The sequence below is a fragment of the Arvicanthis niloticus genome, chromosome X, assembly GCF_011762505.2.
Source record: "Arvicanthis niloticus isolate mArvNil1 chromosome X, mArvNil1.pat.X, whole genome shotgun sequence".
Lineage (NCBI taxonomy): Eukaryota > Metazoa > Chordata > Mammalia > Rodentia > Muridae > Arvicanthis > Arvicanthis niloticus.
The window spans coordinates 33,328,591-33,348,027 of NC_047679.1; the positions used below are offsets into that span (position 1 = coordinate 33,328,591).

At 39.2% G+C, this 19,437-nt stretch overlaps 1 protein-coding gene and 1 pseudogene across 6 annotated transcripts in view; one reads left to right on the top strand and one right to left on the bottom strand.

The window, feature by feature from the left end:
* Acot9 (acyl-CoA thioesterase 9) overlaps positions 1-19,437 on the bottom strand; it is a 36,465-nt gene that overhangs the window by 4,492 nt on the left and 12,536 nt on the right. For all 6 annotated transcript variants that reach the window (XM_034485588.3, XM_034485590.2, XM_076918903.1 and 3 more), the window contains 3 exons: positions 12,864-12,947; positions 12,228-12,331; positions 3,388-3,464 (listed from right to left, as the gene is read on the bottom strand). In XM_034485588.3, coding sequence (XP_034341479.1) covers positions 3,388-3,464; positions 12,228-12,331; positions 12,864-12,947 — 265 coding nt within the window. The remainder of the gene's footprint in view (positions 1-3,387; positions 3,465-12,227; positions 12,332-12,863; positions 12,948-19,437) is intronic.
* Positions 9,958-11,172, top strand: LOC117694614 (acidic leucine-rich nuclear phosphoprotein 32 family member B pseudogene; annotated as a pseudogene).

Below are 19,437 nucleotides of genomic sequence, written 5' to 3' on the forward strand. Positions count from 1 at the left end.
TAACAGTGATGGAGTAACAACAAAATAATTTTATAGCTGTGGGTCACCACAACATGAGGAACTGCATTAAAGAGTCCCAATGTCAGGAAGGTTGAGAACCATTGCTTTGATAGATCCTGAATCTGGGGCAGGACTTCATGAGGATATTTTAGGGACATCTGGTGAAATCCAAGTATGGATCATATATTAGATTTATATAATTGCTACACTGTTAAATATCTTTTAAACATTGTGATATAAAGGCATTGGAATCACGTAGGAGGATTACTTTGTTCTCAAGAAACACACACTGAACTAGTGATAGGTGAAGCCAACCAAAACTTACATTTAAATGATTCAGGGAAAAATGGTCCATGTGTATATTTACAAATGGTAAGAAAGGAAGACAAATGTGGTACCATGCTGACCAGGGAATTTAGGTAAAAGGTATACAAGGGTTCACTGCATCATTAAAAATTCTTCAAAATAAAAAATAAAACAAATAACAAATATGATGAATCATTAAAATGATAAATAAAATAAAAAATAAAAATTCTTCAAAATAAAAGAATGAATGCTTGAGAACTAAAAAAAAATAATGAGAGAGTTCTTCACTATAATGAAAGAATCCAACACGTCATTTGTGAATCTTAGATTTCAAACCAAAATATTAAATTTTATATATACATATGTATGTGTATATATACACATATATGTATATACATATATGTGTATATATAGATACACATATACATATATATACATTATATATATACATTATATATATATATATTATATATATGAATGACATGAAATTAGAAACAAGACTATCTGGGGAAATACAGAGTAAGAAATGTGAAGAAAAAAGATGGTTGGGGTCAATATGATCCAAACCTATATAATACCAAGTTAGACAGCTTGAGTTTAAACCCTGGAATGCACAAGAAATAGAGATCCAACTTTCAAAAGCTGTGTCTTAACTGTCTTAACCTTTACACACACACACACACACACACAAAATCAATCAATCAATCAGTCAAGTAAATAAATTGAAATTATGGAATAAGTATCCAATCAAAAGATGAAGAAGAATACAGGAGGAAAAACTGAACTCCACTGTGGAGAGATCAGCCTGTCCTTGTTGAATACACAGATCAATCTCATCAACATCCCAAGTGGGGCCTACTGAACTCACATTCTAGCAGAACATTCAGGAATAAGTAACACTAAAAATATGCTCTCATCAGTAACCTGACTGAATCTCACATGAAGCTCAATTGAACTTCAGATACAGGATATAGTAGGTACAGGGTACCAAATAAAAAGAAGTAAGACATCATGAGGAAGCAATAAGACAAATCCAGGAAGTAGGATATTTTGTATACTAGCTATCCCAGCCTTGCAACATGTTAATGATACAAAATAGACAGTAATAGAGACACACAAGTAGGCTAGATGTACAACTTGTAAGATATCAAAATCCAAATCGTGCACTTTCAATAGGTAAATAACACAGTATATGAATTATATTTCAATAAAGCTATTTTTGAATTTTTATAGTTTTATTTTTCAGTGCTGGGAATCAAACTTAGGGTCTCATACATGCTCACCAAATATGCTATCAGAGAAGTAAATAAGTCTCTAGCATGGTGATAAAAGTTATTTAAGAAAATAGCCAGTTTTGGTATCACACTACATGAATTCAAAATATATTATAGGCCTGATATGATGGCAAACACCTAGCATCCTAGCTTTTGGGAAGCTGAGACAGGAAGACAGCAAGTTTGAGACCAACCTGGCCCACATAGTGAGTTCAATGTAAGCACAAGAGACTTGCTAGACTTGCTTCCCAACCACACAAACAGTTGGGCATTGGTGATGATGCAATGCCTGTAATACCCAGAATTAAGATGAAGTCCAAGGTCATTCTCAGCTACACAGTTCAAGGACAGCTTGAGCTATACTAGATCCTGCCTGGGTCAAAAGACAAATAAGCATATTACATAGATTTAAAATGTAAACAGGACATTACTGCTATCGAAGAATATACAGATCAACTGAAGAGAATAGAAAGATTATAAGTACAATAACACACCTATATTATGTAGTACAAAGGACAGTCTTCTCAACAAATGATGCTGGGGAAACCCAATATCCACATGCAGAAGAAAGGAACTTAGAGTCATATCTCAGCACTTACAAAACATAAAATAGCCTGGCAGTGGTGGTGCACACTTTTAATCCCAGCACTCAGGAGGTAAAGGCAGGTGGATCTCTGTGTTCGAGGCCAGCCTGGTCTCCAGAATGAGTTTTAGGAAAGCCAGAGCTGTTACACAGAGAAACGCTGTGTCAAAACAAAACAAAACAAAACAAAGGGCTAAACATTTAAATCTAAGACTTGAAACCATCACAAGAAAATAGGAATGCTCCAGGACATTGAAATGGGTAAGGACTTTTGGGAAGGTATCTCTAAGCCAAAACAAAACAAAACACAACAAAAAACGAACAAAAAAAAAAAACCAAGAACAAAAGAATGAAGGAAAAATAAGCAAATGAGATTACATCAAAATAAAAAGACTCTATTGAGTAAAGGAAAAACTCAACAGAATAGAGAAAGGACCAAAAGAATGGGAGAAAAAGCTTTACAAACATTTAACTAAAATTTAATACTAACAATGATATGGAGGAAAACAAATTGTAGATATTCTTAGAAGGAATGTAAATTAGTATAGCCATCATAAAGAACTTTCTTTTTAGAAATAGATATGCTATATGGCCCATTTATCTCTCATATATATATATATATATATATATATATATATATATATATTAGCATACCAGAGATAGCTATAACCCCTATGTATGCAGCACTATTAACAGCCACTAAGATAACTGAGCAGCTTAGGAATCTATCAGCTATTGAATGCAAAAGTTAAATGGCACACACATATACAATTCAGCTGTTAGGGAGAATGTTCTGTTATCTGCAGCAAAATGTGCTGAAGTAAAGAGAATTATGTTAAGAGAAATGAGGCACTTGTTCTCTCTTCTATGCAGAAGCTAAAAATAAGTCAGTCTGAAAGTAAGCCAGTGACTCCTACAGCCCGGGGAATATAGAAAGTGGGTTTACTCAGGACATAGTGTATGTAGTCAATAAATAAAATATCTACATTTTTTTTTTAAAAAATGCACACACTAAAGTATTCTGAGGTAAAATGTCATCATGTATGAAATTTATTTTAAAATATTTACGTTCTTTAGAAAGAAAATATGAATTTTCAAACATGTTGCAATTAAATCTGTTAAACTCAGGTCACAAACATATAGAAACTCACTAGTTTTCTCTTCAGTCTTATGCTCCTTTGAAGTTTTTCAAATTATGGAATTATAAAAAAAATCAGCAATTACCCCTTATTTTCAGAATCTCGAGCCACCATTACAAAGGTTGCATCCAAAACAGGCCAATATTTATCATCACTGTGCAGCTAAAGAACAAAGAAAAGAAAAACAAAATTACAAGGAATGCATTTATCGGGAAGACATACCATGTTGCTGCTGCATCATCATTATTACTTTAAATTACTATACAGTATAGTCAACACCATATGTGTGAATATGGCTTCAAAGGTCAGAGCCCTAAGAACTAAAAGTACTCTAAGTCTAAGCTTTATCCAAATGTTATACCCATGTCAAAATTAAAACTTACTACAACCCCTTAAAAAACTGAAACAACTGGCCAGGTGTGGTAGCACATGCCTACAATCCTAATCACTTGGAACGCTGAAGCAGAAGAGTGCCTATGAGTGTGAGGCTAGCCTAGTGGGTTTCAGGCTAGCTTGTGTGATTATAGTCCTGTGTGACTGTGGTCCTGCCTCTATTTAAGCAAGGAAGGAAGGAAGGAAGGAAGGAGGGAAGGAAGAAAGGAAGGAAGGAAGGAAGGAAGGACGGAAGGAAGGAAGGAAGGAAGGAAGGAAGGAAGGAAGGAAGGAAGGAAGGAAGGATAAAAAGGAAGGGGAGGAGGAGGAGGAAAGAGGATAGCTAATGTTTTGTTTTGACCCATTCCTTCCTTCTAGCATCAACTAGGACCCAAAGGAAAACAGACCCCACTAAAAGGACCCTAGAATTCCAGCAAGTCATCTGTCCTTTTGACCAGAGGCCATAAGAGATCCAGAAGTTGGACTCTGCATATCTTGCAGAGTGAAGAGGCAGTAGACAGTGAAAGTGTAACTGTAACTAAAGCATAGAAGCAGTGATAATATTAAACTGGACTAAACAGAAACAAGAACTCCTGAGTGATATGCCAGGGTCTATTCAAATAGGTGCCATTAACCATACTGTTCACGGAAAAAACGGAAAAGTATGTCATTTTTAAATTTTTGTTTAATTAATTTATTTTATGTGTATGGTGTTTTGCCTACATCAATGTCTATGCAGCATATGCATGCAATGCAGGCAGGATCCAGAAGGCATCAGGATGCCTTGGAATTGGACTTGGGAATTGAACCAGGATTCTACATAAGAACAACCAGTGCTCCTAACCATGGAGCCATCTATCCTGCCTCAATCTGTGGTGCCATAAAAAGTCAGGGTTCTCTGTCCCACTAGCTCTCCAGATTTTATTGATGTTACCATTAAACTGTCAATAAATATCCAAGTAATAGCCACTTCTATGTAGGACATAGGCTCCAGGCCCTCCTGTCTTGAGCTTAAAATGTTCTTATGGATGCTCTCTACTTTTCCTATTTTAATTACTAGCATATACTTCTTCAGAAAGTCTAGAGGACACACCAAAATCATCCAGTGCAAGTACAGAACCCAGTCCCACAAATTTAAAAACAAAAATTAGCCTTCTACAATTATATTTTACAAAAACAAAAGATGAAATGGTCTGAGATTTTATTCAGACATTTATGTAATTACATCAGAACCCAAAAGGACAAGGAACTTAAAAAACTTGTGCTGAAGGAAACAAAAGGGACCCCTTAAAGGCTACTACACTAGAGGACAATCTAGGTTGCCCATGCCTTTAATTATACAACTCAAGGGGGCAGAGGCAGACACATCTCTGTGAGTTTGAGGCAAGCCTGGTCTACAGATAAGGCTACAAGGAGAAACACTGTCTTGAGGGAAAAAAAGGAAGGGAAGGATGGAGTGAGGGAGGGAAGGAGGGAGGGACAGGCGGACGGAGGGACGGACAGAGGGAGGGGACACACAAGAAGGCAGTAATGTGTAAAAAGGGTCCAGAGGGAGGACAACAAAACCCAAATTTTGAATGAAAATGCCATAATGGGACTAGCAAGACAGCTGAGCAGTAAGGGGCTTGCACAGCAAGCCTGGTAACTTGAGTTTGATACTCAGGACCCACAGAGAGATATAAACAAAGTACCAAATTCACAAAATTTTCTAATCTCCACACACACAAAGAGAAGAAAACTAACTGGCCATAAGGAAAACCAATTCTTTGTGTGCTACTATGTAAAACAGGATCCTAAAGAGGGCAATGCTTGCTATTGTGTGTGGAGAATCAGGCCATATATGATACTTAGTTGAGTTCTAAAAAACATAGCTTTGCTCTCTATAAACACGGAAAGTACTTAAAGCAAAAATGCCTGCCCCCAAGCTGCTTACGTTTTCCAGGTTTCTCCTCAAACAACTAAAGAAGATTATTTAGATATCTTAGATAACTCTTGTAACGGATAAAAATTCCCACTTTTGATTTGAGGACTTTAGATATAGAGTCTAGGTAAATAAAATTTCACTAAAAGGGGCTCATGAGTTTTACCATTTAGAGGACTCTTCATTAATTTGTTTTGTATTTTGAGACAGGGTCTCACATAGCCCAAGCTGGCTTTCTTGAACTTGTTGCATAGGCAATGACCATCCTGAACTCATGATCCTTCTGTCTTGGCCTTACAAGTACTGGCAGCCAGCAATACCTTCAGCTACTTAATCGAGTAATTAAAAAAAAATTATAGACAGCCCTAAATGGGACATCTATATCACCCTGTCCAAGGTTCAGGGAACAACATGGAAAAAGGACAAAAAAATCTAAGCCAGAAGATGGGAAGGATGGCTGTGGAATTCTATCCTCTGGACTTGGCCTGGCTGCTGTATCCATGAACTCAAAGAAAAGCTGGTGAACCTGCATAAGACTGTCCCCTTTAATCCCGAACCATGAAGAGGGGAGGGTGCTATGAGGCCTCACTCCTCCATGAGGAGCTACTGGCAGTTCATGGTTGCTGTGGAAGGGATTGTCAAATTTTTCCATGGCATAGCCACTGGTTAAGTTGTTCATGTTCCAGTAAATAATCCTCCACCCCACCCATGCTTATGCATGTAAACCTAATTAAACCCAGTGGGTAACCAAAATCTTACATGAAAGGAAGAAAACTTGCAAGAAGAAAGGAGGTGGTGCGAGGGGAAAAAAGATGATTATGGGGGGGGGGGTAAGTATGTTCAAAGTATATGACTGCATATGAAACTGCAAAAACCATAAATATAAGTATATACTTATTTCAAAAACAACAAAGGTCTACCAGCTCCTCAACAAGATGCTTACTCCGGCCAAGTTTGATAAAGGGACCTGATGCGCCTAACCAGTTAAAAAAAAGACAGTCATCTAGGAGACAGACTTCAGCCCATTTAAAAGGGAATACTTCAACAGCTGCCAGACTCCAAAGAATTACTGACAGTGTTGACCTGTGAAGAATAAAGTCCAATTTTCCAGTGAGTGCTTAAAGTGAGACACAATGGCCCTACTGAAACACCCAAGCACTAATCAAGAACTTAGACTTCTCTTCAAAATGGTTAAAAATCTCACTGTATACTGGCATGTCTTCAGAACTAAGAAATTTCCTGAATTAAATGCCAACATACCTTGTCTGAGAAATACTGCATAATATATCGCAAAAATTTCTTTATATAGAAAAGTCCTTGTGGACATGTGCACTGCCAACACTAAGCATAAATACAGGCAGATAAATATGCCATTGATATTTTAAAAATTAGTGAATGGGGCAGTTCATGGATGGGCTCTTGTAGAATACAAGCTTTAAGAGAAGATGAACTTTGTGCATCTTGCTAACTGTTGTATGCACAGACCAGAAGAGATGCTCAATAAATGACTGCCAATTGATATTATGAACAGATATTGGGATGTAGGTTGGGTGACTCAAACCCAGGTACTGCTGTTGAGAAGTATATATAGCTGGCAGAAGAAAAATTATGTTTGTACACAGTTCTGTAGGACAAAAGGCAGCAGATGCCAGGAAAAAGAGATAGAGAATGTGTCTTGAAGAAGGAATAATCTCTGCAAGCTGGCAGTGTCAAAGAAGAGGTGAAACAAGATATGACCCCAAAGCACAGTTCAAATGCACAGAATTGAAGCACAAGCCATTCCAGGTAAAGAAAAAGACATTGACAGAGACTTGCTTACTAAATATTTACATTATGATTTACTGTAATTACCACTTGCCCATAGCCATATGTCTAACAATCTGCAGAGCTGGGGTTAGACCCAGGATCAAACACGAGGCAAAAGGCTTATCCCCTCTGCCAACTCTCTGGCATATAAATATTGCAAAAGTCATGAATAGCCCACAAGGAAGGCAGATTTAAAATAAAAGTTTTTGGGCTAGGTATATAGCTCAGTTGGTACAGTGCTTGAAAGAAGACCTGGGCTCAATTCCTACTATGACATAAATCAGGCAAGCTGGCATGCACCTGTAATCCCACCACTCAGAAGGAGGAGATCAGAGGATCTTAAATTCAAAGTCATCCTCAACTCACAGTGAATTCTAGGCCTGGCATATAAAAAACAAACAGACAAAAACCAGTTTTATTTGTCTAACATTAATTTGATTTTTGACTTTTCACCAACTCTCTCTGTCTCTGTCTCTCTCTCTCTTTCTCTCTCTCTCCTCTGTATATATTTTTTCCTAATCTATCTAGTTATACAAGATTCAAATAGCCTTGAACACAGGCCCTAGGCTAGGAATCTACTGTACATAGCAGTGTGCAGGGTAGAAATTTGGTTAAATGGCTATGAATCACAGAGGCATCCACATCAACTTTATGGTTTTTTTTTTTTTGTTGTTTGGTTGTTTTTTTTTTTTTTTTTTTTTTTTTTTTTTTTTTTTTTTTTTTTTTTTTTTTTTGGTTTTTCGAGACAGGGTTTCTCTGTGTAGCTCTGGCTGTCCTGGAACTCACTCTGTAGACCAGGCTAGCCTCGAACTCAGAAATCCGCCTGCCTCTGCCTCCCGAGTGCTGGGATTAAAGAACTTTATGTTTTATTATTTTTAAAAGAACAAAAAACCTAGCATTACTATTAACTACATAAATATGGGAATACAATTCAATCACTTTGATATAGTATTTAATTTAAAAAAATGTATGGGTAGTTAATGCAAATACACCTAATAGGTCAAAGTGCTGAGAATTAAGTGGCTGTTGAACATGTAGCCCAGCATATGGACATCTATATCACCCCCTTTAAGGCTTGAGGGATACCCCAGGAAATGGGGCAGAAAATCTGCTAAGACTCAGAGAGTGGGAGAAGTACTGTGCAGTGCTGTTCCCTGTTCAGTATCTGGCCACTGCACTCAAAAAGCCACAGCACCTCTCGTTACCTGCGCAAGACCTGCAAAGCCCTGGGCCCTTAAATCCTTAACAGTCCCATCAGTGAAACATGAGGGTCTTAGAAAGCCCCACCTTTCGCCAAGGAGCCACTGGCGGTGAGCAAGGGGAAAGAGTCATTTTCTTCAGTGGTGTAGCCACTGTTCCAGTAAATAACCCACCCGTGCTCAAGCAAGCAAACCTAACTAAACTCAGTGGGTCACAAAAATGACATAAATGTAGGAAGGGAAAGAAAGAGAGAAGGAAGATAGGGATGGAAAGAAAGATAGAAGTGATTCAGTGGGACTCAAACGAGGCTAAGACAGGGCAATGGGGGTATATACATTCAAAATTCCCTATATGCCTACTGAAAATTATGAAAGTGAATTTTAAAAATTCTTAAGGCAAATTTACTTATTTTGACAACTACTATACACAGTAAACTTCAGACTTTTCTGAAGTCTGAATTTTTTTTTTGCTTTTTTATTTTTTATTTTTTATTTTATTTTTTTTTGCCGGGCAGTGGTGGCTCAGGCCTTTAATCCCAGCACTTGGGAAGCAGAGGCAGACGGATTTCTGAGTTCGAGGCCAGCCTGGTCTACAGAGTGAGTTCCAGGACAGCCAGGGCTACACAGAAAAACCCTGTCTCGAAAAACAAAACAAAACAAAAACAAAAAAACAACAAAAAAAATTTTTTTCTACCAGGAGTTGAAATGCTTTTGAATTGTATGGTAGAAAATAATGCATCTGGATTATAGGCCTATTGACTATCACATCATATTTAAATAAATCACTCTTAAGTTTTCCACAGTGAAAAACCGGGCATGCTCTAAGTTATTTAGTTTCTGTATTGCTTAGCTTCTGAGTTCTGCTCATTTAGAGGAGCTGCTATAACTTCTACCCAAATGACTATTAAGGGTTGATGGCTGGGCATGTAGCTCAATGGTAAAATATTTGCCTAGTATGTGCAAGAACATGAGTCTAATCCTCAGTACCAAAAAAAAAAAGGCAAAGAACTGAAGGGTATCTTTCATCCCTACAGGTGGGAATATTTGAGAACAGGGATATTACAGACATAATTAGATAAAATGAAAGCCAAGTGTAGCAACTCATGAATATAATCCCAGCATTTGTGAGGCTAAGGCAGAAGGATCGATATGAGTTCCAGGACAGCCTGTGTGACTGAGGTTCTGTCTTAAACAAAAAGGAAAAGAAAGAGCGCCGCGCTCCAGCCCTCTTTTCCCTCCATGGTTTCTCTGCGCTCCACGAGTAACTTGGCTCTGGGGGCTCCGCTCCTTCCAACGGCACTCGCCGCGCAGGCCCGGTCACCTCTCCCCCCTCCACCCCCGCCACCACGTAAAGTTAAGTTTCGAGAGGGGGGACGAGGGGAACATGGACATGAAGAGGAGGATCCACCTGGAGCTGAGAAACCGGACCCCGGCAGCTGTTCGAGAACTTGTCTTGGACAATTGCCAAGCAGTTGATGGAAAGATTGAGGGGTTAACAGATGAATTTGTGAACCTGGAGTTCCTCAGTTTAATAAATGTAGGCTTGTTTTCAGTTTCAGACCTCCCGAAGCTACCTAAATTGAAAAAGCTCGAGCTCAGTGAAAATAAAATCTTCGGAGGTCTGGACAGACTAGCAGAAGAACTTCCAAGCCTCACACATCTGAACCAAAATGAAATATATTAGCACCTTGGAGCCATTGAAAAGGTTGGATTGTCTGAAAAGCCTGGATCTGTTCGGCTGTGAGGTCACTAACCGGAGTGATTACCCAGAGACTGTCTTCAGGCTCCTGCCCCAGCTGTCCTATCTGGATGGCTATGACCGAGAGGACCAGGAAGCACCTGACTCCGATGTGGAGGTGGATAGTGTAGAGGAAGCCCCTGACTCAGATGGAGAGGTGGATGGTGTGGACAAAGAGGAAGAAGACGAAGAAAGAGAGGATGAAGAGGAGGAAGAAGATGAGGATGGTGAGGAAGAAGAGGATGAAGAAGAAGAGGATGAAGATGGAGATGAGGATGTAGAGGGGGAAGATGATGAAGATGAAGTCAGTGGGGAGGAAGAAGAATTTGGACGTGATGGAGAAGTTGATGAAGATGAAGAGGATGAGGATGAAGATGAGGATGAAGAGGAGGAAGAAAGTGGGAAAGGTGAAAAGAGAAAGCGAGAAACAGATGACGAAGGAGAGGATGATTAAGACCCAAAACAACCTGCAAGAAACAGAACTGTTGAGTATTGGTTGGGCTGCTCATGGATTTGGTAGCTGTTTTACAAAGGTAGCTGTGATCCAAGCCCCAGGACACCCCCACCCAAAGAGCCAAAGAATAGTTCCCACGACATTCCGCCTTCCTCTGTTTAGCCCCTTGGTAATCCACCACCAAGCCTGGGGACTTCGCCCCAACAAAATTGCAAATGTTGTTAGGTTTTCGTGTAAGACTCTTGCTGTATCGTGACAGCTGTGATTGGTGAGTTGACCGTCCTGGCTGCCAGTTACACTGCGATTGTAACAACATTTTTACTTTCTGTACAACAAGGAAAAGCTTTGTAAATAAAATCTTAACATTTTGGGTCTGTTTTCTCATGCTTTTCTTTTTTTCTTTCTTTCTTTCTTTCTTTCTTTCTTTCTTTCTTTCTTTCTTTCTTTCTTTCTTTCAAGACATTAGGACATTTTGTGTGATAACTGCCAAAACCGTATTTTCTAAGACTAAGCAAAATAAATGCATTACTCTTGATTTAAAAAAAAAGAAAAAGAAAAGAGACATTAACCCAGGCTTTGTAGCACATGCTATCCCAACACTTGAGAAGTGGAAGCAAAAGAATCAGGAATTTAAAGTCAGCCTAGACTACAGGAGATGAACTTATCTCAGAAAAACAAAACCTCAAAACAACACAAACGCCTCCAACTGCTTCTGTAAGGTTGCCTCACCAGTTGTCCCGATAGCAAAGCCACCAACAACTATTTTACCACCAGGTAACCAGTTCAAGGCCAGCCTGGGCTACATAAAACCCTCTCTCTCAAAAAAAAAAGAGCAATAAACAATGAGTTCATATTGAAGCATAGTGGGCCTTCAATCCAATACAATTATCATAATAATAACAGAAAAGACACAAAAACATAGACACATGAAAACCATGCAATGACAAAAGCATAAAAGTGTCCTGAAAACAAGAAGAGGTAAGCAAAGATAAGCTTCTGCAGGTTTCAGAGGAAATGTGACTCTGCAGCTGATACCTCTGTTTGGGAATCAGAGTCTCCAAAAACAAACAATAAATTGCTGAGATGTGTAAACCACCTGTTGTGGTATTTTGTGTGTGGTACAGCAGTCTAGGAAAGTGATACAGTAATCACTCCAATTAACATCTAATATAACTCAGACTTTTGTGAAATCCTCCTGAGCAAAACCAGAAACAAGCATCTTAATGTATAGTTGTATGATTACAAAGTCATAGATATGTAAGAAACAGATCATGTGTCAGGCTTTTGTGCAACAGGAAGATGCTAACTCCACTTGAACTGTCAATTGTTTCAAAGCTGGGAACTGCATATCTGTCCAGGAATATAGTTTTTTTTTTTTCAAGTGAGTCTAGTAGATTATATTTGAACAGTGGGGGATCTTCGGGTACATACATACCTGGAACATTTTCATCTTCACTTCCATGGATGTATTTCCAACCCAGCTAACATGGCCAGTGAACTTAATGTCCTGTTCAGGGCTTAAGCTGTGTTTACACATATCTGCAAAAGAGAAATTTAAGATCTGCCCAAACCGCATCAGAAAAGTCTACACCATAAGAGAACAATATCATTTGAAAAGCTGCAATTATACTTTTTTTTTTTTTTTTTTTTTTTTTTTTTTTTGGTTTTTCGAGACAGGGTTTCTCTGTGTAGCCCTGGCTGTCCTGGAACTCACTCTGTAGACCAGGTTGGCCTCGAACTCAGAAATCCACCTGCCTCTGCCTCCCAAGTGCTGGGATCAAAGGCGTGTGCCACCACCGCCCGGCTTGTACTATATTTTCTTATCTTTAAAACTAAACTAATTTTTAGCATACAAAACAAATTTAAATGTCTTCATGAAAACTGGAGACTATGCAAAGACTATAAAAATTAGGATCAAGTAAAATTCTTCCACCCATCTATATAAATATCATGTTATATTCTACTTTCATATATACATTAAAATCCCCTATAAGAGAAACAATTTTCCCCAATCCCAATACTTTACAATTACTGAAAATTCTAAGCATGCAGAGAAGCTGATTGTGCTTACCAATCTTGTCCACGAGGACTGTAACTATTGATAATGGAGACATCTTGGTAGAATGATTGTAGTTGTGCATATAGCAAACAAGAACTGTAGGGAACCAGGAGAGTATACAATAACAAAAAAACAGAATTATTTCTTCCATTTACAATTCTCTTTGAAATTCACAAAAGGACTTATTTTCAATAAAGTCCTCTAATACTCAAGTAAGGATCTTATCCTAGAACCAAAGACATTTTTCATTTGGTTAATTGAGTCAGGGTCTCATTCCATTGTCCTGACTGTCCAGGAATTCATTGTTTCCCAGGACACTTTCAAATTTGTGGTGATTCTTCTAACTCATCCTCCTAAGTACTTGAATTATACATGTAAGCCTTCAGGCCTGACAAAATCATTTTCCCCTCTTTTTAAAAATGCTCATTTATTTAATGTGTTTATGTGTGTGCCTGAGTGTATTTATATATACCACATTTATGCAAGAAGCTGTACAAGTCTGTCCTAGTTAGGGTTTCTGTTGCTATGATGAAACACCATGACTAAAAGCAAGATGGGGAGGAAAGGGTTAATTTTGGCTTATACTTCCACATCATTGTTTATCATTGAAGAAATTCAATACAGGAACTCAAATAAGGCAGGAACCTGGAGGCAGGAGATGGTGCAGAGGCCAATGAAGGGGTGCTGTTTGTTGTCTTTCTTTCCATGGCTTGCTCGGCCTTCTTTCTTATAGAACCCAGGACCACTGGCCCAGAGATGGCACCACCCATAATGGGCTATGCCCTCCTCTGTCAATCACTACTTAAGAAAATGTCCAACAGGCCTGCCTACAGTCCAATATTATAGTGGCATTTTTCTCAACTGTAGCTCCCTCCTCTCTGATTACTTTAGCTTGTGTCAACTTGACATAACTCTAAAAAGCACTAGGTCAGAAGAGGGCAATGAATTCCCTGAAATTAGTGTTATATATAGTCAGTTGTGACCTGCCATGTAGATTTTGAAAATTAAACCTGGCAGCTAGAGCTCTTAACTACTGATCCATCTCTCCAGCCCCTGCCTCATCTCTTAGGTGGCATCTCTACTACACCTGGCCTTAAAGACTTTTGTAAACGTAGTCTGGAGATCCTTTACTTTGTTCCCTAGGTTGTAGATTTAGTAAGGAAATCAAATTCCAAAGCCCAACCCCACCAAGCAATTTTTCAGAACAGCAAGGAAACAGTGCCAAATCAGGGTAAGAACCTAGGACATGTCTGACAGTATGAATGGAACACCCCCAGAAAAGAGGAAATAAGCACAGGACTCAGCTGTTTCACCAATTCTTCCCTAATCATGATGCTGTCATTTTACTCAGCTCTCCCTCTTTCCCAACCACACTCTTGGTTCCCACACTGCCCTGGAGTTCTCTGTGTACTCTCTATATCTTAACATACATTATATATTGAGCAAGTATAGCTCTATGTGCCTTATGAATATGAACTCATTTAAATTTACATTACAATTATACATTAACTGGAGTTCCTACTTTTGCCACCATGATCTCCTTAAATGGGTCTCACCACTCTCGGGGCAAAGTCTGCTCAATAATACATGCTAAATGACAGTTAATTATTCCATCCAGTGTACCCGTTAAGTAAAGGGCACACTTGGGCCTGAGATGTTAAAGGCAAGAAACTCCATTTAAAAGCTAGTCAGGTTTACAGAAATCTTTGTGAGTCTGACATGTGGTCACAGTAGTAGAATAGGAAAGAAAAAAACATTGAAGAGATAAAAATATAGCCCTAACAAGACTTGAGTAAATGTGAAGTTTCTAGCTTAGATAGTGAAGAAAAAATCCAGCAAGAGGAAAATGGGCCAACTGCACTGAAAGGTTTGTTTCATTTGTTCAGAGTTGGGAACTGAATCCTAACATGCTTAACTAGCACTCTATTACTGAGCTGTAACTCCCAGCCCAAGATGTTGAATTTGAGAACCCTAATAGGACATCCAAAGGAAGATATCCAGTAGATAGGAAGGCAACCTGGAACTCAGAGGAAGCCAGCAAATGTAGTTTCACAGGAATTCAAAATATTCATAGCAAGTGAAAGGCTGAAAATAGGTGAGATGGTTTATATAGAATGAAAAAAGGTAGCTTTCAAAAGCACAAAAAATATAAACCCCGGGATAGTCAACATTTACTGGATCAACAGAGGAAGAGCCAAAGAGGCAAGAAGAAATGTCACCAGAGACCAAGAATGAGTAAAACCATATCAGAAATCACAAGCCATATCAGGTAAGCATGGGGAAGTACTGTGTAAAATAAAGAAGCCAATGGTTGAGTGTGGCAAGAACATTTTCAATGGCACGGAAGAGCAGAAACCAGAGCATAGCAGTCTGACAGTAACGGGTCTCAATAAATGTCAATGAAACAAAATTCTTTCCAGGAAATCAGCAATGAAGAAAGGTGAAAGAAAGTCTGAGAGTGTTTATAAGAGAAGGGGGTTTATCTACTTTTCAGTTTAAGATGGAGAACCTTGATGTTTATAGCATTTGGGAAAAGTAAAGTTGGGAAATGGCTTGGCATACAAAGCAAAAGGCATACTTGATAAGGCAAGTTCCTCAAAGAAGGAAGTCGAAGTATTAAGAGAACAGGTAGAAGGGATTGGCTGTCCACAAGAGGCAATGAGAGACAACACAAGGTTAAGGTCAGCAAGTTGACTCAGCTGCTAAAGGCAGGTGCTGCTGAGCCTGAGGACCTCAGGTCCATCTCCAGAATCTATGAGGCAGAAAGGGAGAAGCAACTCCCACAGCAGCCCTTCGATTGCCTGTTAACACGTAAAAAATAACTGTAAAAACTTTAAAAAGAAAACTGAGAGTAATGGCAAGGGAGTTTAGTGACTATATCGACAGATAAGTAAATCAAAGTAAGATATACAAATATAAATGTGCATAATTTTTAAAGACCACTAAGAATTTTTAACTAATCTAGAGGAGAAGGGTAGCTACATGTAAGTAGTCTTGCGTGTCCTTTAAGAAATATCAGAGTCTTTCTTCTAGCCCTTTCCCAACAGCTCAGTCTAATAGTCATTAGGAGGGAATAAGAAAGGCAGCCTGGAGCAGGGAGTTCAAGTGGTATGTGTAGGACACTCATGCAGAGGGGTGAGGAGAGCAATGCAAGCATGTTGCAGCTTAAGCACAACGAGGAAGATGATCCATGCAGAAAAGACATGGTTCAGGACATCAGAGTCCAAGTGAGGTATGGGCCATGGCCACGAGGAATTCAGGTAGTAGCCCTGGTAAATGGGCTGCATGCAGGAAGCTGGCCATGTTAGTAAATGTATTAAGGATACTGGAGATAACTGGAAAAGGAAGTGTAAATCTCTAAGTGCAAATCAGAGAGTGCTAAAGTAAACTTGAAGCTATCAATGTAAAAGCAGTTTCCACGTACAGTGAGATCAGTAAATAAACAAAAGTAAATGTAAGTCCATAGACATAAATATCTCAGCTCATCCAACAGGGAGCATACAGGAATAGTGACAACCAATAGCAACAACAACTCCCAGCATACAGACCTTGCTTTCTAAATGTTGTTCTCTACTAAAAAGAACTAAAATTCTTTGGAGATTTGTCTGTCTAGCTGGTCCAGACAAAAGATAGGATGAATCTAGAATGTCTTACTGGCCAAAAAGTTAAGCAGTTCTCAAAGAACAATGGAGGACAGATTTTTTTTAAAAGCCAGGAGGCCATTGAGAAGTCTCCATTTTATAAAGTGCTTACCATGCATTCATAAATACCTATATAAAGAGCCAGGATTGCATCTGTAACCCCAGTCCTGGAAAGGCCAGGCCAGGATCATCCCTGGGGCATGCTGGGTAGCCAGTCAAGTCAATCTGTGAGCTCCAGGTTCAGTAAGAGACCTGTGTCAAAAAACTAATATGAAAAGCAACTGAGGAGAGCACCTGGCATTGATCACTGGTCTCTTCATACATGTGTAAACACACAATGCATCGCAACCATACCTATGAACACATGTATGCACGCACGCACGCACGCACGCACGCACACGTGCACATGCATGCGCAGGCACACACACACCCCAGAAGGTAGCTCAAATGAACTAAGATGATATTGCACTGATTTAAGCACTAAAAAGATGATATTACATTCTATTAAAAAGAGAAATTTCTGAGTCCATATCCAATTAAAAACGGTAAAGTGAGAATTGGGTGTAGTGATGTCTGCTTATAATTATAGCACTCAGAAGGCTGAGGCAGGAGGATCATGAATATGGGGCCAGCCTGGGCTAGGTAGCAAGTTCCAGGCCATCCTATACAGCAATATTTTGTTTCAAAATTTGACAGAAAATTGTGTTACTAAGAATGTAACTCAGTGGTGGAACAGCTACCCACCAAGTACAAGGTCCTGGGATCAATTTCCAGCACTGTAACATGACAAAGAAGAACTTGATAAAAATATCTGTATCAGATAAAGTCTGACAAGGAATGGGATACTTCCAAGGTCCCCAAGTGTCCCTTAAAAACATACTAATTTACTACAAAGGGGAAAAGGAATAATTTTACAGAAAACTTGTAAAATACCACATTCATTAAGTCCAAGTTTACCTCATCAGGAATCAGACAAACAAAAGGTAAGTGTCACTTGACAAGGCACAATAAGAATGGGACATCTCTTCTATGATGTTCCTGCCAAAGATACATATCGTAACACTAATCATGAGAAGGTATCAGACAAGGCCAAAGCAAGGGATAATATATAAGAAAAGCAACTTGCAACCCTCAAAAGTGTCAAGCTTACAGAAACCAAGGAAAGACTTGGGATCTATTCCTGACACAATTACCCAATGCAACCCATGCAAGACAAGCAAACCCTTCTTTAATAAATGACCACTAGTGAAGATTAAATAGGCCCTGAGGATTAAAGAGCATTAATTCTCTGATCTTGATAGTAGTATTATGGTGATGTAGGAAATGTTCTTCTTTATAGAAATATACACTAAAATATATGTTGGTCTACAATTTACTCTCTCATACAGGATTCAGGGAAAATAATTCTTTATATAGAATCTGTAACTTGTCTTTAAAACTTTTTAAAAATTTAGTAACCCAATGAGATTCACTGGAGTGCTTACATGGACCTAAGTGAAGAATTGTCTATATGAACATAGTAGAATGTGCCAATGACTACTATACCAATGAAGAAAACGTCTCAAGCCAGGGTTGAGGGGATGGGGGTTGGTGAAGTTGGTGGAACACAACTTTAATCTTAGCATTCTGAAACCAGAAGCAGGTGGATCTCTGTGAGTTTAAGACTAGGCTGGTGTATAGTGCTAGCTCCAGGGTATTGTGGTGGTCTGAGCATGCCTAGCCCAGGGAGTGGCACTATATGGAGGTGTGAGTTCCTTGTTGGAGTAGGTGTGCCACTGTGGGCTTGGGCTTTAAAACCTTCATCCTAGCTGCCTGGAAGCCAGTCTTCTGCTAGCTGCCTCAGGAACAAGAAGTGGGATTGTCAGCTCCTCCAGTCCCACATCTGCCTGATGCTTCCATGCTTCCTCATTGATGATCATGGACTGAATCTCTGATCCTATAAGCCAGCCCTAATTAAATGTTGTCCATATAAGAGTTGCCTTGGTCATGGTGTCTGTTCACAGCAGTAAAATAATAACTAAGATGGAAGTTAGTACCAGGAGTAGGGTATTGCTGTGATAGGACTGATCATGCTTTTGTTTGGAAAATTGTGGATGTGGGGACTTTGGATTTGGAAAGCAGCAAAATGCTTTAAGTGGGGCTTAATGGGCTATGCTAGTAAGAATATGGAAGACTTTGCTGCTGAGAGTGATTTGAACTGAGAAGACCTGGTCCAAGAGAGTTCAGTAGAGAAGAATTTCAGTATGTGGCCTAAGAGACTGTTTTTGTGGTATTTGGTAAAGAATCTGGCTGCTTTTTGCCCTTGTCAGAAGAGGCTAAGGCAAAGAGATTTATATTAATTGCATTGACAAAGGAAGTCTCAAAAAGCCCAGCAGAGGCTTTGTTCTCTGGTTAAGTCTCATGAAGAGCATTTTGAACAAGTGTAGCAAGCTTAGAAAGGAAAAATATAAAATATATGGTTCAAATATTAAGAAATTACTGGTGTAAGAGACCAGCATCAGTAAGATGAAATCTTCTGGGAAGTGTTTTCTGAGAGCACAAAGAAGCTGTGTTGCAGAGGTAGACAAGGTTGTACCTCGTGCTGCAGCTATAGTTGGTAGTGTGTAAGAGTCACCCAGGTGGTAGTGGTTTTGAAGGCATGAAGGGGTCATGCAAAGAAATTGAGGCTTGAGACCATGAAGAGAGCCTATGAGAGGCTATTGGTGAAGACTAGTTGCAACATTAGACCCCCAGCACATTGGAGATGCCAGTACCATGGGATGACCCCCAAGAACAGCAGCAGCAGCAACAGTACTGGAGTAGAGTCAAACAGAGCCTAGAGTGCTACAGGGGCTAGTACTGGAGAAGTGACCCAAGTCCTTTGGAGGACCTCAGAAGATCGTCTGTGGATCCCAGACATTGGAACAAGAAATTGTAATGTTGAAGTTACCTTGGAAACCCCAAGA